Raw genomic sequence first — 27,195 nt, forward strand, 5'->3', positions numbered from 1 at the left:
ACTTGAAAAATTTTTAAAGCCATACTACAAAGCCCTGTATGGTATGTTGATAGTATTGTCTGTGGTATAAATATGAGGTGAGAACTTCTGGTAGGGAGTCAGTTGAGTTTAACTAAAAACAATCAGTGATTGATTCAGTGACTGAGTCAACCTAACAAAGTTCCCAAGGATTTAATTATCATTTCTTTGCCCATGGTTCTCAAATCCTTCTACCCTTCCCTAACCTCCAGTCTTGAATCTTCAAGTGGGAAATCCAGTAGACATCACAAACTTATTATGTCCAAAACAGAATTCATTAACTTTTCCCCTAAACATTCTTCCCTTCCTCTTTCCCTAACACCATCTTCTCAGTCCCTCAGGTTCACAAACTAGGTGACATTCTGGAATTCTGTACCATTTCTTCCTCCCTCTCACCCACTCAATTCAATCTATTGCCACAGTCTGTTTCACCTTTATGGCATCCCTTACATAGACCATATTCTGTCACCCCTCTGGTGTAGTTCCTCATCATCTCATGCCTTGATTATTATAATAGCTGCTAGTAGGTCTGCCAGTCTCAAGCCTTTCCCAACTTCAATTCATCCTCCATTCAGCCACTAAATTTTTCCTAATTTTCCTAATATTGACTGATTGACTGACTAGATAACTGACTTTATTCTCCTTAGAAGCCATACTGTATATACTTTGTTGTAGAACCCCAATTATTTATGGTGATTTGTGAAGGTATTATATAGAAATTAGAATGTTATAGTTAGAAAGACATTGATTCAAGTCCCATCTCAGTTATTTATTAGCAATGTGACCTTAAGCAAGTTATTTAACTGTCTCTGAACCTGTTTCTTTATCTGAAAAATGAGGATAATTCCTGTCAAGGCAGAGTAGATCAATGGACAGAGAGACAATCTTAAAGCTTGGAGTACCTGAATTCAAGCCCTACTTCTGACATATTGGTGGTACCCAGATAACTTTGGAGCCCACTTATCTTCTCATTGACTCAGATAATTCAAGTCTGAAAGTAGTTGCTAATTTGTGTTGATAGATGAAGCTTGTAGGGAGTTACCAATGAAATAACATGTCTGGACAGAGAAAAAAATAACTACTTACAGGATTGTGAGGTTTAATTGAGATAATGTATCTCAAGTGCTTTGCAAACTTTTAAGGGCTATATAAATGTCAAGCAGAAATTGGATGGTTCCTTCTCAGGAATTTTTTTTATTCTGAACTTAACAGCAAATAAAACAGGCATTTCTATATCCAAGGTGGAGCAGATAATGAGGATTGTACAGGAAACCACAAATCTTGCTTTTCTTTTTAAATATATAGTTAATTCAGTCTTGGTTTCAAAGTTGTCCTGCTCATTTGTTTCCTCTAGAGTTTCCTTCTCTTCATCTCTAAAAATGCTTCACTGACACTTTTTTTTCTTTCTTTCCTTTTTTGGAGTGGACTCTTCTTTAGATATCCTATACACATTTCCAACTTGGGAAGAAAAAAAAGAGAAAGAAAAAATTCTTCTAACAAACAGGCATAGTCAAACAAAGCATATCTATACTATGCATATTGGCCCTGTCTAAAAATGGTATGTCTCAATCTGATCTTGATGTCATCCTCTCTCTATCAGAGAGGTGAAATAACATTTTCACCCTTATTTCTCTGAAATTATAGTGTGTCATTGCCAAGTTTCTGAGATATTTCATATTTACATATTATTGGTTGTTGTTGTGCAATTAATTCTCTTGCTTCTGTCCACTTGACTCTCAACTAGTGCATAAAAGTTTTTCTAGTTCTTCCTGAAACTTATCTTCCAACATTTCTTAGAGTACTTACAGTATTCACTTAATCACATACCATTATTGGTCCAGCCATTTCTAATTGAATTTTCAAGTTCATTTTTTCTGTTAGAAGTACCATATTAAGAGCATTCTGAATTAGTTTTCAGTTCTTTGCTGCAAGAAATTGAACTGCTATAAGTATTTTTGTGCATATAAATGGTTCCTTCCCTCCTGCCAATCTTGATGTCTTCAAGGTTTAGATCTAATAGTGCTGTTAGTGAACAAAAGATATGTACTGTCAGAAATAGTTTAGAGCCTGAGTTGTTAGACTTACCGCCCATGGACCCAATCTGGCTTACAGGAGATTCTTGAACTGGGTAGGTCATAGATTTATAGTTGTAAATACTTTAGCAGTTACCTAGTTCAGAGTATGGAAAAATTGATTCTCCCAAGATCACAAGGAGATAAGAAGCAGAGAGATTTGAATTCCTCTTTCTACTATTCTGCAGTGAATCAAGAAAAAGTGACCACTATGTTCTTCTCCAGTCCAGTTAACCAATAGGCATTTATTAAAGGCCTACAATGTGCCTGGCACATTGGCACATGCTAGATACTGGAAAAATAAAAATAAAATTGCAACAGTACCAGCTCTCAAAGATCAGAAGAGAGAGCTAGAAATTTTGATGAGCAGAAATAAAAAGCACAAGACAATTTGAGGGGGACAGTGTACTAACCATGGTGGGGGGAGAGGGAGATCATGAAAGACCTGATGCAGAAAGTAGAACTTGAGTTGACTTGAAGGATACTCAGGGGATTCTAAGAGATAAATGTGAGGAAGGAATTTGTTCTAAGTCCTATGTGATCTAACTCTTAAGAAGTTGTGAATTTGGGTTGTTTTGTTTAGAATAAAAATATGAGTTACAGAGATGGTCAATTTAGGGGCCATTTGGAATGACATTATTTATATGTTATGTCCAGGGTCAGCTCTAAACAAAATCTATGCTTTATATTTGTGTGGGCATGTCATTTGCTCTTATGGAGCAAATTTTCATCTCAAGATTCAGCTCAAGAGCATTTTCTCCTCATGTTTGGAATCTCTTTCCTTCTGCCTTTACTGACTTCTTCACATTGCAGTTAAAGTCCCACCTTCTGCAAGAAATCTTTTCCAGTCCTCTCTAATCTGAGTGCCTTCCTTCTCAGATTGCCCCACCCCCACCAATTTATTCGAGATACATTGTACATTTTGGTCTTCATGTTGTCTTCCCCGTTAGACTATAAGATCCTTAAGGACAAGGACTATTTCTCCCTCCTTTCTTTGTGTCCCCAGATCTTACTGTAATATCTGCTACATAGTAGCTGCTTGGTAAATGCTAGTTGAGAAATTGACAGCTTTATACAATGGGTTCCACAATCTCTCCTTCCATCATGTCCCCAGTTCTACATTTTCACTCTATCCTCTCTGTTATTAGTTATCAGATATGCTTTCCATATAAGAATTTATACATTTAATACAGCATGCCTGATCCAACTAGCATATCTGATGCAGACTATGAGATAACTAAGCAAAGGAATACCAAAAGATTCACATGACACAAGTAACACTAGGAACTAATCTGTTAATGAAATACTATGTAGTCAGAGCTTCTCTATCTTTTGAGATGACATACTTTGTTATTAGAAGTACTTATATAATATTTATATAAAAGGTTAACATCTTTGTCTATTAGACCTCAAATTGTTAACATTCTTAAACTATTTCTAAGTCCTCCTTTCACTTAGTTGAAGTATTTAACGAAAGGAAAATGATAATAATCTGGGAATATTAAATACAGATAGACTGCTATTTGAGAAAGACAGATTGCTCCTCTCTCTGAATGTTTTTCTCAAATTGCATGTTTAACCTATATCGAATTGCTTGTTGTCTATGGGAGGGTAGAGAAGACAGGGAAGAGAGAAAGGGAGAAAAATATGTAAATCAAAAAAGTAAATGTTAAAACTTCTCTTTTCATGTATTTGGAAAAATGAAAAAATATTTAAAAAAAAAGAAAGATGTTTTTCTTCTTTGGAAAGACAACTTAATATTTTTATTTAATGGAAACCTATAAGAAAATATTTGAAAATGTGTCATATTATCTTACTTGTGTGCATAGTTCACTCAATCTATGGCTTAAAAAGAAGTTCACAACAAAAATAACTCATTTCTATAGTATTTTACAAAAAGCCCTTTTCACAATCACTTGTGGAGTATATATGGAGTAAGATGATCCAACTGAGGCTTAGAGAAGTTGTAATTTATTGGTATGCAGTTTGAATTCAGTTCTCTGCATCCAGTCCAGTTCTTTTTTCTAGATGCCATTATTATTCAGTTATTGAAGTTTAAGTTAATTTAAATATCATAAATACTTGCTTTGTTGATGTCTTGATTTCCAGTATTTATTTTGTATCTTTGTATTTAAGTTCTTATTCATTCTATATGTATATCTATATATCCCTTTACTTAAACTTGGTGTCTCTTTGCAATTCTAGAGAAAAGAGAGGGAGGAAATGAATCTTGAAAATAGCATTTTCTTGCTTAAAAATAATACTTTGAAACCCAACACATTTTAAAGAACAAATATTTTAAATTTCAACCTATGGAGTTTCTTATATAAAATATTTTTGTATGCAATAGAACTACATTTCAATGCCAGCATTGTACAATATTACTTCTCATGATCCATCTTTTAGGAATTCTGGTGAAGTGCCTCAGGGAACATGTTATAGTGTAACTTGAAACTTGTTTTTAAGGTGATTTAGAATTTTTAAGAGCTTTTCTTGGTTTATGTTTTTGTCTTATTAGGGTAAGTGTCAAAATCTCTTTAGAAGAACAGTGTGGGAAAAATACATTTATCTACACATAAAATCATAACAAAAAAAAAGTTTCTCAATTTATATTATGCATAAGCAGTGGTTTCCTGAATATGTAATGTTCACTATATGTAATGAAGTTCCATATGCATCTAAAAATGATTTGTTAGTTGATGGTGAGTAAGGAGAATTCTAATGGGATTAAGACAATATATAAAGGACAGTTATAAGGGGATAGGGGAATGATAAGATGGTTTAATGAGGAACAAAAGAAAAAATTCTGGAGCAATATGGCCTTTCTAGAGTCCTGGAAGAGAGTCACTAATCAGAAGAGTGAAGGGCAAGAATGAAAGTTGGCAAGGAAAAGTGAGTAGAAATTGAGGGAAGTTATTAAGTGTTTGGTTCAATATGATTTTTTTGATATGACAATAACAAGGAATTTGAGGAAGGAACTATCAAATGGAGATAATATCTAAGAAAAGAAAGCCCAAGTGGCTCTACACACTTGGGGATTAGTTTTAGGCAGTATGAGGAGAATCTATGGGGGAAAAAAGAACTTTAGACATGAACTCTTCTGCCCACTAAGGCTAGATATTCATGATTTGTAATTAATGAGGTGAGTCAATACATAGGTACAGATTCATCTTATTTTTGGCCAGAAATCCACTGGAAGAAAAACATGCTTTTAGCTGATGGTAGCAGATTCCAATTTAGTTGATCTCTTAAGAAGAGAGTATAGTCCCACTTGGACTCTTCTTTTCTTAGATATTATCTCCATTTGATAGCACCTCTCTCAAATGCCTTGTTATTGTCATATTTTTTTACTCTTTGTCTCTACCCACTCCCTCCATACCTCCTTTCTCCTCCCTTTTGGTGTTTAGGATCTCCCTGCTTTCCAAGATTAAAAAAAAAAATTAGGGAAATATTATGGATATTCTTGAGGGCTTTTGCCTATTTTCCTAGGCCAGCCATTCATTAGAATAATTTCTGGAAACAAATGACTATTTTAGTCCCAATATTCATTTAATACATTTAATATACAAAGTATGTTAAAGTATACATCAGTAGAAATTAGGTGGTATATAATTTATGACATCAACTACATACATACATATATATATATATATAAACAGACATATACTCTTAAATATATAAACATATATATTTATGCATATGTGTATATATATCTATATATACAAAAAATGTATACACATATATAGGGTAGATGTATAAAAATCATAAAATAAAATCTTTTATCTTAAATGATTACTGATTTCTGGTGGAGATTAAGAGCCTAATTTTAAAGACCAAGGTAGTGGAAAGAACTGAGGTCTTTCAATTCTTAGTTAATGAATCTTTCCATTGTTCTATACCTGCCTATTTTTCCTGTTCTTCAGGGGTTTTGTCAATGAAGCTTGTCCCATCAAACTATCACCCTGATGGTCATACGAGAGAAAAGAGTACTCTCTAGTAAATGATACATACATTTTCTTGCCTTTTGATTATATTTAAAACCACTTTAGAAAGAAGCCATCAATACTTTTATAGATATAATATAGAAATATTTGGGGAACCTAGACACTTTTCACAGTATGAATCACATAGTACAATTACTATGCATCATATCCAATGAAGAGCAAACTGATTTTCCCTGTCATTTGGATACTTCATACCTTGTAACACTTTGTTATGATTTCTTATGCTCAGGGAATATAAAATAATTTTCTTATTATTCTTAGCAGAAACAAAATTAGAAAGCTCTACCATAAAACCAAAATTAAGTACCTGCTGTACTTATCTGCTGTGTATAATCCCTGTGCTGATACTAAGGAAGATACAAAGCTCAGTAAGATGTTTCCCTACCTTCAAAGTGTTTGCAGGATAGGAGACATAAGGATTCATGTAAACACAGGTTAGAGTATCTATGCTTAAGACAAGTATGGAAACAGTTTTGACTGACTTAAAAGTATCAAAATTGGCTTTACAGTGAATCACTAAGTTCTCATTTCCAATCCCTGAATTACACAGTTGCAAAAATTGAATCCCAGTTGTCTTGCTGCACAAGAAAAATCAGGTCAAGAAGGAAGAAAAAAACCTGAAAAAGAAAACAAAATGCAAGCAAACAATATCAGAAAGAGTGAAAATGCTATGTTGTGGTCCATAATCCTCTCTCTGGATGTAGATGGCTCTCTTCATCACTGAACAACTGGAACAGGTTTGAATCAGCTCATTGTTGAAGAGAGCCATGTCCATCAGAATTGATCATCATATAATCTTGTTGTTGCAGTGTATAATGATCTCGTTCTGCTCATTTCACTTAGCATTTGTTCTTGCAAGTCTCTTCAGATCTCTCTGAAATCATCTTGCTGGTCGTTTCTTAGAGGATCTTTTCTTTAACCATAAAGTACTATATGAATGTCAAATGTTAATTATAAGAAAGGGAAGAGGGAAGGCAGTGTGATTGTGATGGAACACTACTGTGCTATAAGAAATGATGAGCTTGTGATTTTACAAAAACATGGTTAAACTTGCACAAAATAATGAAGAATGAAATAAGGAGAACCAAGAGAACATTGTATACAGTGATGGCAAATATTGTCTTAAGAACAACTCTGAATAAGTCATTTTAGCTTTATAAATGCCCAAGTTAACTATAAAGGACCTATAAAGACACTAACTGCAAATAGAGAAAGAACTGATAAATAGGAGTAGATATAGTCTTTGTATTTGTGTATGTGTGTTTGTGTGTGTATGTTTGTGTCTACTGGTAGCTATCTTTAAGACAAGGAAAGTTACTTGATAACTATTATTATAGTTATCAAGTAATGTATAGTATAGTATAATGTATAATTATACATTAGATTTACAGTTTCATATGCATTCATCCTTTTCTTATTCTACTATGTCATGCAAATATTTGTATTTCATAAATTAAAAGTAAAATAAATGAAATTTTGAAAAAAAGAGGCAGTGGAGGAGGATTCTGTCCCACTTAAGTCTTATGTTTGACATGCCCCAAATTGGAATCTCAGTGCAGACAAGCTTGAAAATTGTTGAGGATAAAAGATATTCTGTGTAAAAAGGTCCTAGAGCTACAATTGAACATACTGCTAAGCATATGTGTTACTTATAGCCTTCATTTAATCTTAGATATAATGAGGCAAGAACATGAAAAGAATATCAGTTTTCAAGCAACTCATTCATTCTCCTTGAGCTCCCAGCAACTCCTTTCAAAGACTTGAGGTGTTGATGTGTATTTGTTATAATGATTTATGCAGAGGACATAGAATAAAGCCTGCGGGATTTGTCTTATCTCAGGGATTTTCTGATGTACATGTTCCTGGTGAGCTTAAATCCCAAACTGGAACTTGGGCACAGAATTGCAAGTTTCTCAATGTATAAGAAACATTTTGTATTTCTGACTTTACTACACACACACACACACACACACACACATGTATTTGTATATATGTGCGTTTATTATGTGTGTATATATATATATATATGTATGTATATATGTTTATGCATATATATATTTTTTTTTGGGGGGGGGTACCATCTTCATTGGAAGTTCTTTAGAGTAAGGATTATTTCAATTCTTTGACTTTATGCCTCAGCTCTTAGCACATTGACCTTATAAGTTTTAGACACTTAAGAAATACTCGTTGATTTGTTTTATCAACATGGAAAATATTTAATAGTTATATGAAGAGTGATTGGCACTCTTCATAGTGAGTGAGAATAGCACATGGAATTCTGAACGTTTTTACTCAATATGGGTAAAATATATTGGGATAAAAACCTATACTTGGCTGGTGACAATAGAAGTAGAGAAGAGTTATTGCAAAATATATGCGAGAAAGACTTTTTTAAAAAGTAGAACTATTGGACCTTAGCTTTAGGGGTAGGATGGGAATTTTTTCTCTTGAAATACACTTAAATAATAGAATATAATTTATTTTATATAAAATCACTTTAGCATCACCTTGCATTAGATAGAAATGCATCAGATTTTTTGAGATGATGATTAGCTGGTTATCTTGCTCTTTGCTATTTGAAATAAAATAACTTTGCTACTTAAATAATATTTTTCATGATTATTCTAATAGATAATGTGTATATGGGGGTATTTTAGTCCTGCATCTAGCATATTGTTAGTGACTTTCAAGTTACCAAAAAATGCAACAGACAAAAAATTATTATTCAGGTGAATGTTTCAGCTTTGAGTGGACTTTTTTAAAGTTTACAAAACTTCCCATTTTGATTTAAGAAGTACCAAGTATCCAGTTAATAAAACCTGAAGTACAACGAGCCCTGTTACAACTTGCACAGCTCATTTACATGGATTAGGATATAATACAAGTCAAGTCATGGTCTCTCCAGGAAAATGAGTACCTTAAAGTAAAAGTCTAATCTAGTATGGTTTAGTCATATGCTCAAAGACTAGTATTTATTAAATAGTTAAGCAGGAAAGAGGTGTGATTTGACCTTGGGCTTTGAAGGTTGGATGGGATTCAGAATGTGGGAATATTAAGAAATTCAGGTGTTAGTAGCTGAGTTCTCAAGGGTTGGGTAATGAATGAGGGAAAGCCGGGAAGGTAGGAAAGTAAGCATACTATGCTTTTGGGGAGAAATGAGTAGACAATTTGGCTACAACAGTATACTACTTGCATACTAGTAAGTAATAAGGTTTCTCTTGCATACTAATAGATAATACTTGCATACTAGTAAGTAATAAGGTTTCTCTTGCATACTAATAGATAATAACGCTGAGAAAATAGATTGGATTCAGACTGTGAAGGCTCTTCAATATCTGAACAAGGAGTCCCTGCCCTTAAATATCTTAATAGGTTAACCAGTATAGATGATACATACAAAAATAAGTGCAAAGCAATAAAAACATATTATTCAGGTGCTACAATTCTGTTAAAATGTAAGCTCTTTGAGAATAATTTTTGCTTCATTCTTCATTATTAGCACATAGTAAACAGGAAAATGCTCTTTGATATAAAGTGTTTTTAGAATCGAGTAGGAGACAGTAATTAAATGGTCAAATGATTTAAAGAAATAGTTCTCAAAAGAATTACAAACTATTGTTAAACAACAGCATGAAAGAATGCTTCAAATCACCAATAAAAGGGAAAGACAAATGAAAATTATTCTGAGGTTTCACCTTACTCTAATAAATTGTACAAGATGGGAAAAATTCGTTAAAAAGTCAGTATTGGAGGGGTTATTGGAAGATAGTATTTCTGATACATTATTGATAGAATGCTTAATTAGTACAGCTATTCTAGAAAGTAACTTGGAATCAATGCAAACAAAATGAGCTGAAATGTCCGTTTCCTTTGACCCAGAAATTTCACTGACAAGACACATTCCCACTGAGTCAATGGATTTTTTTTTTAAACACCCCCTTATACATTAAGATATTTATATCATAATGTTTTATGGTAGCAAAGAATTTGGAAGTAAAGTGTATGCTAATTAATTGAGGAATAGCTAAATAAATTGTGGTACATAGATACACTATAAGAAATGACCAATATTACCCTGAATTTTTTGGTCAAAAATTTTCCATTACCAACTGAGTCAGATTTTGTAAGAATACAAGTTATTCCACAGTTGATAAATGGTTGAAGGGTACGAATAATAAGTTTTTTTTTTTTTTTTGTGTGTGTGTGTGTGTGTGTCTTTTCCTTTTTGTTCTGAATATTCCTTTATAACATGGCTAATGTGGAAATATGTTTCCATGATTATACATATATGACCTATATCAGATTGCTAGATGTTTTGGGGAGGGAGGAAGGGAGAGAGGGAGGAAAATTTGGAAATTAAATCTTATAAAAATGAAAACTGAAAACTCTCTTTACATGCAATTGGAAAAAATAAAATACTATTAAAAAAAAGAAATGTACAGCACAATAAAGAGAAACATTGAAAGAATTTCGGGAACTGATACAAATGAAGTAGGCAGAATCAAGAAAGCAATATATGTGCATAAATGTGTGTATACATATATATGCATATGGATGTATATAATTACAAAAATATCAAGGAAAAGAACAATAACATATTAAATCAGTAATTAATCAAAGCAATAAAGAATCAAATCAGTCAAAAAAGAATGCAAATACATATAAAGAGCTATGAAACTAAGGGGATGATCTTTAGTTGGGCAATAGCTGAACAAATTATGACTTATGAATGTGATAGAATAATGTTATACCATAAGAAATATTGAAGAGATGGTTTTGGAGAGGAACTCAAGAAGACTTTATAATCTTATATAGTGGAAGTGATCAGAAACAACTTAGAAAATTAAAAACAAAAAACAAATATCCAAAAAATGACCAACTACAATTCCAGAGCATCATAATGAAACATGCTGCTATACACCTCCTCCTACTGGAGAATTGAATTAACTCAGAATGTATATGAGATAGGTATTTTGTGGATATGAACAGTGTAGGAATTTGCTTTGCTTGATTATATGTTTGAAAATGGAGTTTTATTTTTCTTTTTTAATGAAGAGAGGAAAGAAAAAGAAGAAAGAGAAAAGGCAGAAATTTATAAAAATAAAGTTTAACATAAAAGTAATTTAAAAACAGAATAGTCTGACAAGTACAGAGTTCCTCTAAGAATAATTATATAAATAATATTGGAAATCTGGATTGGAGGCAAGATAAAAATTTATTTGAATGCCAGGCTTAGAGTTTAGTCTGTTTTAGCTAAGTACTGGGGAACAATCGAAAGGTTTTGATAAGAGGAATAATGTAGTAAAGACTGTATATCAAGAACGTTAATCTCTGGGAGGCTGTGAGATGGAATGTATGGAGAGAGCCTAGAGACCAGAAGATAATTGTAGCAGTTTAGTTGAAAGGTAATAAGAGAATGCAAATGAAGGATAATTGTGAAAATGTCAATTATAGGACTTGACAACTAATTGTGCTTTGAGAAATAGGAAAGAGTTAAAAACAATAAAGTTTTCTAGGCCAACGAACCAGAAAAAATGACATTAAATGGTGAATTATATTGTGAATACATCCAGCCATTCTGGAGAACAATTTGGAACTATGCTCAAAAAGTTATCAAACTGTGCATATCCTTTGATCCAGCAGTGTTACTACTGGGCTTATATCCCAAAGAAATCTTAAAGAAGGGAAAGGGACCTGTATGTGCACGAATGTTTGTGGCAGGTCTCTTTGTAGTGGCCAGAAACTGGAAACTGAGTGGATGTCCATCAATTGGAGAATGGCTGAATAAATTGTGTTATATGAATATTATGGAATATTATTGTTCTGTAAGAAATGACCAGCAGGATGATTTCAGAAAGGCCCGGAGAGACTTACAAGAACTGATGTTGAGTGAAATGAGCAGGACCAGGAGATCATTATATACTTCAACAACAATACTATATGATGATCAATTCTGATGGACATGGCCCTCTTCAACAATGAGATGAACCAAATCAATTCCAATAGAGCAGTAATGAGTTGAACCAGCTACACCAGTAAAAGAACTCTGGGAGATGACTATGAACCACTACATAGAATTCTCAATCCCTCTATTTTTTGTCCATCTGCATTTTTGATTTCCTTCACAGGTTAATTGTATACTATTTCAAAGTCTGATTCTTTTTGTACAGCAAAATAACTGTTTGGACATGTGTATATATATTGTATTTAACTTATACTTTAACATATTTAACATGTATTGGTCAACCTGCCATCTGGGGGAAGGGGGAAGAGGAAGGAGGGAAAAAGTTGGAAGAAAAGGTTTTGCAATTGTCAATGCTGAAAAATTACCCATGTATATAACTTTTAAATAAAAAGTTATAAAAAAAAATAAAATGGTGAATTATGCTTTAGACATTAAGTTTAAGGTATTGGTATGAGATACAAGGGAAAAAATGTACAAGGAGGCCTATGCAATTGTGAGACTAGAAAGAGAGAGACTAGAAATGAGTTTGAGAGTCATCTTACAAAGGAGTGAAAGTTGAAATTATTGTCAGTAAGCCATTAGAAAGAAACTATAGAAAAGAAAAAACTCAAGGGGGAAAAAAGAGCCTTCAAAAAAACAAACAAAAAACCAAGCACTTTGAAATCAGGAGGAACAAGGGGACCAGAAAAAAAGAATAAAGGCAAGAAAGAGTTTTCCTTCCCCTCCCTTTCTTCTCTTCCCTTTAATATCAGATCTTTAGTGAAGAAGTTTCCTTCAAAGATTTTTCCCAGTTAAATGTTTCCTTTTCAAGTGTATTGATTTTTTCTTATTATATTTTAAAGATTAAGTTTTGAAATAAGATAAATAAAAATAACTTGTTTCTTTAATATTATCAGAAAGTATTTAAATTGCCATATGTTGGTTCCAAAAGTATGATATTTGTACCAACCAATGAATACACTTTTAAAAACCAAGAGATGACTTTTAAAAAAAAAATAAACAAATATATGTACCATGAATAGACATATATTAATGTCTTACCCAGTTTCTGATAGTCTTAGTTCATTTTGGGAACTATAATGCTGACATTATTGACCATTGACACTATTAAGTTAATTTGACTTTGAATTTAATTCTAAAAGTATGAAAAAGTAGACGTAGACATTGGAGTAAAGTTCTCCTTGTAAAAGGAGCACTTGTGTGAGTTTCTTGTTCTTATACAAATTGCAAAATTTGTAAATTTCACCTTAAGTGAAAACCACCAACATTTCCTTTTACAATAATATTTATCAGACAAAGGGATAAATTTTCACAATTTTTATTTTGTGTAATTAAATTTTAGGCCCAAATTATATAAATAATAAGGTTATTTAAAACAGAGCCTACTATTTTCTATTATTCATTTGATTTACCAACAAGTCATTAAATTGATTTGGGCTATTTAAAATTTTAGATGAGTGAATAAATAGAAAACATATGGAAGTCATGGAAAATAAAAAAGGCAGTGCTATTCCATTGGCAGTAAGAAAAACAAGCAGATCTGTAATGCATAGGATAAAAAGGTAATAAATACAGTGGATAGAGTGCTAGATCTGGAGTCTGGAAGACTCATCTTCTTGAGTTCAAATTCTGCCTATGTGATTCTGAGCAAGCCATTTAATCCTGTTTACCTCAGTGATCTCAAATATAAAATGAGCTGGAGAAAGAAATGGCACATTACTCCAATATTTTTGCTAAGAAAACCCCAAATTGGATCACAAAATAAGACATAACTGAAATGATTGAATAACAACAAAAAAGAAATCTTACCATTATACTGAATCTTGGAAACCAAGTATAATATATAGAATGGGTCCTGAAACTAGTAACTGATGGAGAAAGTCTACTGAATGAACATATCCCATGGATCTATACTCTCATCAATAAAAATAATCCTTTCATCAGGATTGATCACAACCCATTTTATCTTCTCATCCTGAATAATCTCCTTTCATAAATCTAACATAAAGAATCTGTCCCACATTGTGGTGTCCCATGAGCATTCTAATATTCTAGAATTGCCATGTAGCATTTGATTGTTATTTTTCATTTTCAGTACATAATTGACTCACCTTTTCTTCCTTGATGGCAGTTCTAAAGATGTCAGACATGGGATTCACCAGTTTCATGGGATTTACAAAATGCACTTGAACCAGTTTAAACTGTAATGGGAAATATCTAATAAAATATATAAAACATAGATAATATCACATTTTAAAACCAAGTCAATATGTAGCCTGAAGAGACTTTTATGTATGGATTAGTAGCCTTTGGTTTCCCCCCTGGTTTGCAATTTTTCATTACAAAATATTGCATCTTCACATGTTCTTTTCTATTTTCCTTTGGGTAATCTGTAACTTTGATTCTTCTAAGACTGTGTTATTCCATGAATCAAAGCCATGTGTCATGAGTAAGATTTTATTAGGGAGAGAACTGCCTGCAGCCCTGATTTCGTAGGGTTAGGGAATATATGAAAGGAAGGAAATAACCAAGGTCATTTTTTAATCTACCCCTGGTTCTCTTATCTGCCTTTGTAGATTGCCTTTTTATTAGGAACACTTGTATTAAAAGACATTCCTTTAGCAATTTTAGATCAGCAGTATCATCATACAAGTTCTCAAATGTATTCTAGCTACTCCCCCAATATTGAATTCTAGGCCCAGCTCATTGTTTATGATAAATTTGTTATTAGACTAACTCAGTGGACTACTACTATAATTGCAAGTTTTATTTTTGAATATTCTTTATACACTTGCTTTTTTCTTGCATTTATTACTGGACCAATGATTTTGGGGTCACTATGGATCTTATTGAAAAGAGACAATAGGGGGTTCTGGGATTTAATAACAATTATCACTAATGTCATTCGCATTGGGTTGGGGTGAGCTTGATTTGTAGGGACCCTCTTCCTTTAGGGTGACCATTTTTTTTTGGCAAGCTTATATTTCTCTACTTTGTGCTTCACTTGTTATGATAATCAGAGAATGCTTGAAGATCATCTTTATTGTGGCTTTTAGGTAAGAAATTGTCTCTCATGCCAGGAAGACATTCCCTTATCTTTACCTCTTAGGATCACAGCTTCAAATTCTAGATCTGAAGCCCTTGTTATCTTTAAATTATCTTATGTTATGCTTGTTTGTACTTCTTGCATTCCTCCCAGTAGAATGTAAACTTCTTGAAAAGCTGAAACTATTTTTGTTATTGTTATAGCAATGGGATCTAGCCTCATCAGCAGTGCCTCATACATATTAGATGCTTAATAAAAGTTTGAGTTGAATTGAAGAAAACAACTTATTCCTATAGAAGTTCAACTGAGAAATTATCCTATGAAATAGAGTTGGAAAATAGTATTAAGTAATTGTCTTTAATCTTTTAAAAATGCATTGTTATGAAATTTGATACCATCAACCAACATTTAATTAATTCTTCTTATTTTCTAGTGCTATGCCAAATGATAGTTGTATATAAAAGATACAGAATTTCCCCTTCCTTTTTAAAAAACTGATGGACTAACTGGAGACAGGAAGTTATCATATAAGAAAGTATGTGGTATAAATTATACTAATGATAAAACTCACAGTTTAATAGTGCTCCAGTATTTTACAAGATGCTTTCCCCACAACAACTCTGTGAAATAAAGAATGTCAATATGATCTTCTCCAAATATAGTGGGAATTTGGAGAATAATAATAATAATAATTGTATAGAAATTTAAGCAAAATTGCTTTATAGATATTATTTCATTTTATTCTCACAACAACTTTGGGAGGTAGATGCTATTATTTTTTTTTCCCATTTTCCAAATGAGGATATTATAATACAAAAAGATGCTCCCAGGATTACACACAGTTAGAAAGTATCTGAGGCTAGATTTGAACACAGGTCTTCCTTACTCAATTCCATCACTCTGTACACTGAATAACCTATTAAGAAGGTGGGGTGATTTAGGGGAGGAAGTAAATAAACATTTTTATACTATGTTCCAGACACTGTTTTAAGTGAGAACTTTACAGATATTATCTTCCTTAAATAGAGTATTACTAGATTAATCAGAGAAGATTTTATGGAACAAATGCATCTGGAATTTGGTTAGGTTAACAGAACAAAAGCAGGATGGTCTAGTTGGTAGGAGCATAGAATATGGTGAGAGGGAACGGGAAGAGCACCTAATTGTATGAAACATGAATATATTGATGCTGTCAAGTTCTTCCTAATGCTACATTAGTGTTGGTTCTTAACTATAATTAATATTTCCTATTCTCTTTTTTTTATATGTTTGTTTGTTAGAAGAAAAATTAAAGGCAAGGCACCACTTCCTCCAGCTGAGACTAAATACGTTGATGTTTCTTCACATGAGTCAATAGAATCCTCTAATTTCATCATGGAACAGAAAGAAAACATGATAGAGAAAGACATTGAGCTCTCTGTGGTTCTTCCAGGGGATGTGATCAAATCTACTACTGTTCATGGCAGGTATGCTGCAATCTAGTAGGATGTTTTGACATAACCTATTTATTTTATTGTTACTAAAAATTAACATCTTTATGTGGGATGAATTTTGGCCACATTTTTCTCTCATTTTAGCAGTATTTCACTATTGCCATAAATAGATAGGTCATGAAATATCTGCTGAAACATTTTCTGTAAGTCCCTAACACTATCTAAACTTCAAATTTTTCTATTTTCCCAGTCAAAATTTAATCCATGCATTCAAAGCTATTTCATATCTATTCTTCTAGATTTTAGAAACTTTAAAAGAAAAGTTTCTTTTCTAGAGAAAAGTTCCATAGGCATGCTGGATTTTTTAAGATTATATGTAAAATATGTATATAATAATTGTATAGAAATTTAAGCAAAATTGCTTTATAGATATTATTTCATTTTATTCTTACAACATCTCTGGAAGGTAGGTGCTATTATTTCCTCCATTTTCCAAATGAGGATATTGAATGTAAATAATAATAATAATAATAATAATTCCTGTATTTCAACAACTTTGAAATAACAAAAACCTTTACTTCCCTAACTTTTCATTTAGGTTTAAGATATTTCTTTCTGTATATGTAAAAGTAAATTGTGTATATAAAAAGAATTCACAAACTTTTACCTCTTTGTTAAACAATTTAATTGTTTACTAGAATGTAGGTAAGTTAACTGGAAAGATAAAAATAAAACTTTAACAAAGTAAGAGGTAAAGATTTTATTTTGTACACTGATATTCTTAAAATCCACATAATAATTTAAAAGTAGGGCAAAGCCAAGTCTGAGTTGCCATAGATGTGGAAAATTACTTTGAACAGACAGTGTTCTTGGCTTTGCTCTTCCTTTTAGCTTTGACTGCCTGAATATTATCATTGAGGGTGTTCTGAAGACATAAGCTCACTAAGCTGCCTTCATCTTAGTATATTCACAATTGCAGTACATAATAAAAACTAGATGAGCAATTAAGATGGGGTATTTAAATCTTGTTTGGGCTGGTTCTATCTAGGAGAAACATGTTCCTGAGATAACATGACAGCTTTCAGCCTTCATTTTAGGATTTATCTCCATAATTAGGTAGAATTTTGAGTCATGAAGAGTAGATGAGAATAGGAAAATTTAGATGTGTTTTTTTTTCCCCCTTTGGACCACATCTATGGTTTTATTCATGTGGGGAATTCCTATTGAGGAATTTCCTATATCGTTGCAAAGGAATACTTCTCCTACAGCTTATATAGTTAATTTCTGGGGCACTTTAAAGTTCAGTGATTTGCTCAGTCACATAGACAGTATGTGTCAGGGGCAAAAAGCTTACCCTATCTGCTGCCTTTTGTGTTTAGTAATCGTGTCCATACCAACTTTCACCAGCACTGGGTAAGCATTCCTGAGATGGGAACTAGGTCATGGCAAGTAGGAAGTCCACAAGAGTGCACCTGAAAGGCCATAGTGTGCTCCTAATAAGGAGCAGTTATTCAGAAGAAATCTTTAAAAGCTGAAGTAGACGAGAATTCCATGTAAACAATCAGTGTAACCATATTAAATTACTTAGGTAAGAAAGAAAATCTATTATTCTCACTAAATGCTTGTTGACTATCAATGCTAACTGGAGACTTCTTTAGAAGTTCACACTATCCATTAGACTAGTCTCTTCTCCTTTTAAATGTTGCCATCCACTGAGTTCCAGAATATTTTCCCACCTTGCTTGAATTCAAAGTTAAATGAGAGATACCATTGGAATTGGAACTTGCAAGACTTCAGTTCAGATCCTGCTTCAGACACTTAACTTCCTGATCACAGAGAAGTTACTTAATCTTTGTCTTTCTTAGTTTCCTAATCTATAAAATGGGAACTATAATAACACCTCTCTCTCAGCATTGTTTTAAGGATCAAATTAGATAATATTTATAAAGCACTTATCACAGCACTTGGCACATGGTAGGTGCTTATTTAATAAATGCTTGGTTCCTTAAATAAGTCCCATGGGAATATTGAGAGAGGAGTAAACTTAAACAGTATTTTATAAGTGAATGGTGACAGGGGTGTGCTGGGAGTTGGTTTGTTGGCCTCTGTTTTCAGAACAAAGCTGCAGATATCCAGGCTAATTATAAGCATTGGCTTGGTGACTCCAAAGCACCCCTACTTTCTTTCCTTTATTACTTTTCTCTTCTGAGTACAATAATCAGGGGCTGGAATTTTTCTTTTCTTTTTCTAATTTTAATCTCCATGGTAGTACTGAAGCCTATCTGAGAGTGATATAGGGAAAACATTTTCCTGGCTTTGCAAGTTGCCTGTGGTCCGTCAGAGCAGTTCTTGGCCATTTATGCAAAAAATAAATAAAAGGAAAGAATTGAAATCAGTTTTTCCTGCTTTTTATAGGCTTCTCTCTGTCTAGGTTCCATTTTTGTTCTTTTTCAGAAAATACCACTTCACGCAAACACACAGATCACAATGTCAGCCACACTAGCCCCAGTTAAGGACTGAGAAGAAATTGTGTGTGTGCAGTACTGGGTCTGGAGTTCTATCTGGTTTGAAATCCTATGTGTGACCCTGGGCAAATCACTTAACCACCTTCTGCCTCAGTTTCCTCATCTGATGGCATAATTATCCTCCTAAGGTTGCTTTGTAACTAAAACAAGATGATATTTATAGAATGCTTTGTAAACCTTACAGCATTATGTAAATGACACAGTGAATAAGGGTACTGGGCTTGGTGTCAGGAAGACCTCAGAACCCTGCCCAACTGTATTACTATGGGCAAGTCATTTAATCTCTTTGTGATTAGTTTGTTCATTAACATAATGAGGCTAATTATAGTTCCTAGTTCACAAGCATTGCTGTAGGGATTAAATGAGTTAATATATGTCTGAAAACAAAAGTATTTTGCAAAGCTTAAAGGACTGTCTTGTATAAGTGCTACTTATTATTGTAATTATTATTTGTTTTTAATGTAGTGCACATGAACATGTGATCAAATTTATTCCAGACATCTGAGAAGAGAAAAACTCACAACCAGTGTTGAACACAACCTTGTGCATTTCTTCTTTTTCTTCCTTTCTAATTCAAGACTATGCTTTCAAATGTAACTTCCCAGTTTAGGAAATAAATACACGGACATAGAGCCATTCTACCCACAGGAGAGAGTGCAAAGCACTGTTTCTACCTCTGTAAACCTGTGGAGAGATTTAGTCCATATAGCTACTATATGCATTTGTTTTCCTCTTTGAGGTGGAGGAAAATTGGAACAATATGATGTTCTTTCTCTTCCCTCTTGCCTTCCCTTAAATGAACTTGTTTTTGTGGTAAGAAAAGTTGAAGGTGACATGTTGCTGAATACACTCTTGAGTCCTCTCATCCTTGTGGTACAATAGTAGTCATAGTCTTACTGAATAAATATATTTTTTACTGGTAATGGCTAACATAACTGTCCGATTCAAGACTATTTCAGATGGAGTACAGTGCCATCTGTTGGTTAAAAGTAATATGCCAAAGAATTGAGTTTTGAGAGTAGAATGAATGTGGATTCTTTTTGGAAGAACAGATTTAAAAGCAGGATCTGAAATCTTAGAACTTCAAAATAAAAAATTATGATACATTTTACAATAAAAAAGATTTACATGATGCACATTATGTGCTATGTATGAAGTGCTTTATAATCATTATTTCATTTAAGTGCTATTATTAGCCCTATTTTAATGATGAGAAAACTGAGGCAGACACTAAATGACTTTCCTAGAGGCATATGGCCAAGGATCTGAGACCAAATTTGAACTCAGCCAAACCTATCCAATGTACCACTTCTAAAACTTATTTCCATGATAGTAAATCTGTAATGTGTATATACAAAGATGTTCTGGGGAAATTGTGAAATTATTCAAAGGACGATTCAATAAAATGAGAGAAGTACATTCATATGTGGTCCTTTCTTTGATTCAGGAATCATTTATATAATACTACTGTTTACCAAGGTGGCATGGGATAGGTGGGGATAGAACCCAATAGACTCGGCTTTGGATCTTCATTTCTAACAGATGCTAGCTGTATAACCCTTCAGCAAACTGTTGGATTTCTTAGTGCTCTAGACATATCTTTAAATGTGAGAGTTACAGAGAAAGTGCCATTCTTCAGGGATCTAGGAAAGTCTTCACTGAGAACTCTATATCTGAGATTGTTAACTTTCTATTTCTCTTTTGCCAAAAGTCACTTCTTATAATAATGTTTTTAAATGCATAAAATTAAATATAAATGATTAAAGAGGAAACCAATGATGTGGTAATACAATTATCAGAATAATTAAAGCAAAAAGCATATGTCAGGTTAATACCCCACTACTGTATACCAGTGAGATTGTATATCTTGCCCTTCTCCCTCTCTGAGGCACTGTACTAATAAGTATTAAGAAAGCCAAAACATAATCAAAACATTATTTATTCTAAAGAAGCTTATTATGTTCTATTTAAAGAAAATTAAATACAAGGTACATATGAAATAATTTCCAGAGAGAGGTTACTAGTAACTCAGGGGTCAAGATTGGTTTCTTGTACTGTGCAGAACTTTACTTCCTTCAGAGGAAGGTAGAGATGCTAAGGGAGCAGCTCCATGGCACAGTGGGCAGAGTGCTGAGTCTGGAAAAGACTCATCTTCCTCAATTCAAATGTGGCCTCAGACACTAATTGTGTGACCCTGGCCAAGTCACTTAACCCTATTTACCTCAGTTTCCTCATCTATAAAATATCAAACCACTCTAGTATCTTTGCCAAAAAAACTGAATGGGGTCACAAAGAGTTGCATATGACTAAAAAAAAACCAATTGAATAATAATAGCAAAAGGGTCATATGGGAAAGACAGTGCACTGGCAGATATATGAGTTGGGTTAGATTGAAGGAGAAAAACTCCATGTGAAAAGCCTGGAAAGGTAGGTTTAAACTTACTTATATGATGTTCATCACATCAGCTTAGATTCTAGACCTATTCTGATTAATTGGAAGTGAATAGAAATTGAGTGTGATAAAAATGTTTAATACTGTATAAGAATTTGGAAATATAAAGCATTAATTTCATATCTAATGCCCCTTGACAATATTGGGAGTTGTCAAGATGTCAACAAGCATTTTTTCATTGTTGACTATTGCTAGACACTATGCTAAGAGCTGGGGGTACAAATAAAAGCCAAAAGAAAGAGTCCCTACTCTCAGGAAGCTTATTCTCAAGTAGAAGACAACAAAAAAGATGAAAAAGTGGGAAAAAGTATATATGTGGATGAGGTAAGAGCAGAGCTCAGAGAGTAAGGAAAGACTGAATATAGTTGTCCTGGGTTCTTACTTAACCTGAAGGTTCTGGGAGAAACCTACTTTTGGAAGAAGGGCATAACTGGGATACAAGGCTGCTGAAACATGGTAGAAAAAAAATGGAGAGTCAAGAGCCAATAGAGAAATGAAAAGAATTTATTTATGTTGCGTTTGTACTAGTTATTTTGTACCTGGTTGAGGAGAGGAGAAGCTGTCTGTGTGAATAACTAATAAGACTGATTAGGTCAGAAGAATACAGTATTCCTAGGAGTGTTGTTTTGGGCCTTTGGTGGTCTTGCCTTCTCTTCTCCCAGTATTAGCAACATAATCCTTTTGGAGAGAAGCAGTACTATTAACAATAACAACTGCCTCCAACATACACTACATATACCTTGATATATTTAGTATATACTGTATATTGTGAGTATAATTTTCTCACCAGTGAATTCCTAGAACTCATTGTTTCCTAGAACATGATATCAAACTCAAATATAAACAGGCCACTAAACTGTACACAAATATCCATATAGATCTCATGTTGACTTAGAAAACTATGTACTTTTAATATCTCTGTTTTATTGCATTTTTTTGTTTAGTTTTTAAAAAATATTTCCCTATTGCATTTTTTTTTTTTTTTTACTACTTGGATATATTGCTGCCTTCTGGGTATTTGACACAGTTCTTATAGACCATTGAAATTTCTGCTTCAGCATCTATCTCTATTCCTCATAGGCCATCAAATTTAAAAACAAAATTAAACAAAGAAAAAAAGAAAAAATTAAAAGTACAAATCATAGCTTTCTTTGAATGAAAGTTGACAGTTTTGAATATTGTCTTAAAAGGGATCCAAAATAGGTTATTTTGCACATACTTTATTATAGATAAAGCATTTAAAGTTTCTGAATACTAAATACAATCATTCAGTAAATAATATTTAGAAATGATAAATTTAGAAAGATATATAAGATATTTTTAGTGTAAGTCCCTATAATCTTAATAATTTATTTTCTTTTATTTTTAAAAAAATAGTATTATTATAGGAATAAGTCTATATCATTCCTCTGCTTAGAAAATTTTAGTTGTTCTCTGTGACTTTGAAATAAAAATAAAACTTTTGTTCTTTCCTTCTATCAGGATAGTTGCCTAGTCACCATTCTGGTCTTTTGTATATACTCATATATACATATGAGTCATGAATTCTACATTTCAGGCAAACTAAACTAATAATCATACATTAGATTCAGCACTCCATCTCCAATACCAGCATTTCCTTAACCCATTCTCTATACATGTAATGTAGGCCCTCCTTAATTGTATTTCTTTTCTTTTCTTTTCCCCAGAAGCAATTGGGGTTAAGTGACTTGCCCAGGGTCACACAGCCAGGAAATATTAAGTGTCTGAGGTCAGATTTGAACTTAGGTCCTCCTGACTTCAGGGCTGGTGCTCTGTCCACTGTGCCACCTACCTGCCCCCTTAATTGCATTTCAAAATTCTTGAATTTTTCTGTGATTCAGCTTAGATGCCACATATTCTGAGGAACTTCTTAATTGCCTCAATGTTCTTGACACTAATTTATTTGAAGTCCCACTTTCTTCCTCCTAAGAACTTCTGGAGTCCCATCACAAATCATCTTCCTTCTCCCCTCAACACCACACTCCCAGCAGTACCTGAGATTTCTTGCCTTCAGGTGGAATCCTAAGGACCATAGGGCAGACAGTGCCAGGTCTCTGTTATTGATGTTTATCTCCTGCCTTTTGACCTTGCTTCCAGACTTCAGGATTTACCTCTTCCTGCTTTTGTCTTCCATGAGACACATTCCCATTTCTTTATAAGATACACCACAGAGCCTGAAGTGAGATTAAGCACCTTGAGGGATAATCTAGAACCTTTGAATTACCCATCTTCTTCTGTGGATCTCTCTCTATACATTGATATTCTTCTTGGGTTCTTGCTCCAGAGGGTAGCTTAGTCCTACTCCATTCTTGCTCTTCCTATTGCAGTGCTACTGAAGCCTGAGACTGTATATGAGCCCTCCCTCTCCCCCATCAATCCAGCAGTACATTCCATCATTTCCTATTCTACCTCAATCCTGCATCCCACCTCCAGATTTGTCTTCTCCTTCCATGGTGACCTCTGGAAGTCCTGCTCTGTAATTAATAAGCTTCTCATGTTTAACCTCTTCCTTTCCATGACCATCCTATTTTATACTCATTGCATTTTGTTTTGTAACCTTGGTTTCACTGGTCCTCTGAGAGAGAATCAGAATAATAGCTTTTTGTTTGAGGCTTCCATTTCCAGCTTCTCCTTTTATTGCCATCACTCAGCAGCCTCTCCTCCTCTGAGTTTCATTCTGTCTAAATTGATAACCAAATCCAATATGGGTAAATATTATCTACCAACCCCCAGGATGTTGTTCTTTCTTTCTCAGTTAATGTTTGATTCATTAATGTCCTCTTCTCCATCCCAGTTCCTTTTCTTATACCAGGGGATTTCTACATACATCAAATGAAGCAAATGTAAAGTTCTTTGGAAACTTTAAAACTATATGTAAATGATAGCTATTACAGTTTTATCATCATTGTTGTATTATTATTAGTGTATATATTGATATTCCTTCAAATATTCTAACTTAGGAGTTCTTCAACTATTAACTACTATTAATCTGCTTCTCTACATCAGCTTACACACAAATTATTAATTTTTTTTGAGTGATTTCAGTATTTCCAACTCTTTTACCCTTCCTTGGGGTTTTCTTAGCAAAAATACTAGAGTGATTTGCTGTTTTCTTCTCTAGTTCATTTTACAAATGAAGCACTGAGGCAAATTGGGTTAAATGACTTGCACAGTGTCAACAGCTAATAAATATCTTTGGTCGGATTCAGACTCCTGAAGATGGTTCTTCCTGAGTCCACACCCCAGTGCTCGATCTATTGTGCCAGCTAGGTGCCCCAGCTACACATAAGGGGAGATAGCCATATCCTTGATATCACTCATAGTTGTTTCATTACCATATTCATGAATTCAAAAATTTCATTATTGGATCATAATATTTTATTATGCCATTTCCTCCCTCTCCCCATATCTTATGAACTTTGTGTCTTCATTCTCATCTTGAAATTCAATCTTTCCACCTCTCATTATTTTCCCAGGTCTTTCCTTCTCAATTCTGATCCTTGATTATTCTAAATTTTTAGATCTGTCACTCTCTTGGCCTTTTGCTGACTACAACTTGCAAAAAAACCCACCATTTGTATCCTTTTGCTTCTACTCAATCTTTCATATGTTTTCATTGCTTTTGCTTTTCTTGGATGCAGAAACGTATTTCTTCCACCACCATTGCTTCTGGAATGAATAAAGTAAGGGATTCTGGAGGATACAGATTTTCAGATGAGTTAAATGACTCATTCAGAAATGGTGGTTGAGCCCAGGTTTTCACATCTGGTGTACTTCCTGCTATATATACCTCATTATTGGCTTAGATACTTTGCAAATTTCAAATTATTTTTTACCTCTATGAACTCATTACATCCAAATTTGGCCCTTTATTCTAGGTATGACTGAATCTCAATCAGGCTCTGAAAAAACTATAATTTTAGGTTGTCCTTATACTGAATATGCTTTTGGTGACCATAATTGTCTTTATTCTTTATTTTACAGCAAACCTATGATGGATTTGTTAATATATCTCTGTGCACAATATCATTTAAACCCCTCAAGCTATACAATTGACCTGGTATCTGCGGAAAAAGTGCCAATTAAATTTAAGCCTAACACACCCATTGGAATGCTGGAAGTGGAAAAGGTCATTCTAAAGCCAAAAAATCTGGATAAGAAGAAGCCTACACCAGTGATACCAGAGGTAAGAACCATCCTTTCAGTTTTGATGTAATAGTGTAAGTTAATAAAAAGGTCATATTATGAATGGTTGATTTTCAGTAATTAGTAATACTTTATTATAAATTAATTTAAAATACATTTAGTGAATGGAATGTGACTTAAAGATACCATTAAGTCTTAAGTGCATAAATTACGGGAGAAATGGTTACTGAGAGCCTCAAGTTGGCAGAATTTGGGAGAATCCTTTCAAATGTTAGCTATCTTCAGGTACAAATCAGACCATGCTTTGCCAGCTTTTCCATTGAAATGCATTATTGACATTTCCTCTTCAAAAGAATTTAAGTTAAATATTTACTATTCTAAAAGTTTTTGAAATATTATTCATGTAAATGTTTACTTAGGTAGATGAAAGAATAGTTTTTTGATAACACAACAGTAACCCATTAAGTACTTTCTGTGTAAGACTATGGTATTGTCTATATAATTATCTTTATTATGTATATTTAGAAGTTATATTTCATGTCACTGACCTTTTTTGTATTAATTTTTGGGAAAATTGAATAAATTGCTGTGAATACAGAAAATCTATTGATCATTAACTACATAAATATTTGTGGAATATAAAAGTTTATATAATAAACATATAGCATTCACAAAAGAAATCTTACTTTATGGTTTTGTTATTTGATAAATATAATATTGCTACTTTTAAAAAGCCAGTTTTTCCAGTTCACTTCATTTTTAATAAAGTGAGTTTATTTTTAAATTATATGTTGTTGATATATTTTCTCTTTCGTTATCACATTTGTTTATGGATATATCTCTTCAATACCCCTTGGAACTAAGATTTTAAAAAGAAGGAAAAAATATAAAACCAACCAATACATTGAACATTGTATAGAATGTTTCACACTGATAATTCTCTCACTTTTGTTATGAGGAATGAAAGGTTCATTTTCTTAACTCTTCTAGTCCCCGCTGGATTGTTAAAATTAATTAGTATTTGATTTTATCCTTCCCCCACCTATATTTTGTGTAGGGTTTATAGGATGTTCAAGGAGGACTAACACTTCTAGTGTGAACCCTTATCATGGCTGCTTACCTGCCTTTGATTACCTGGTCACTCACTTCTCACCTTTGGCTCCAAAAAAGCTGTAGCATGCAGAAGAGTCACACCCCAGTAAATAGTTTTGATAGAATAAAATAGTTTGAGAGTTACCAATGGGCCTCAAATTCATTGGTGAATTAAGGGGATGTGTACCTTAAGCAGCTGAAGACTTTCCCCAGTGGAATGGGTGAATATTAATAATTTAGTCCAAAGGTCAAAAAGGTGGCTGAAAGCAGGTTCTATAATGCACTTAGAGCTTGGTCCGACATTGAAGATACCAAGGTTATCCTGCATCATAGACCATCACCAGTTCTCTAGGCTTTTGTCTTGCCACTGGATTTTGATAATTCTGAAAAAGTGTAGTTGATGACTATCCAACTCTGTCTC

The 27,195-nt window shown here is 33.3% G+C and overlaps 1 protein-coding gene across 8 annotated transcripts in view; it reads left to right on the forward strand.

Moving 5' to 3' along the window:
* Positions 1-27,195, forward strand: part of COBLL1 (cordon-bleu WH2 repeat protein like 1) — a 175,686-nt gene that overhangs the window by 96,523 nt on the left and 51,968 nt on the right. For all 8 annotated transcript variants that reach the window (XM_031960558.1, XM_031960559.1, XM_031960557.1 and 5 more), the window contains 2 exons: positions 16,386-16,571; positions 25,521-25,722. In XM_031960558.1, coding sequence (XP_031816418.1) covers positions 16,386-16,571; positions 25,521-25,722 — 388 coding nt within the window. The remainder of the gene's footprint in view (positions 1-16,385; positions 16,572-25,520; positions 25,723-27,195) is intronic.

Source organism: Sarcophilus harrisii, chromosome 3 (assembly GCF_902635505.1).
Source record: "Sarcophilus harrisii chromosome 3, mSarHar1.11, whole genome shotgun sequence".
Classification (NCBI taxonomy): Eukaryota; Metazoa; Chordata; class Mammalia; order Dasyuromorphia; family Dasyuridae; genus Sarcophilus; species Sarcophilus harrisii.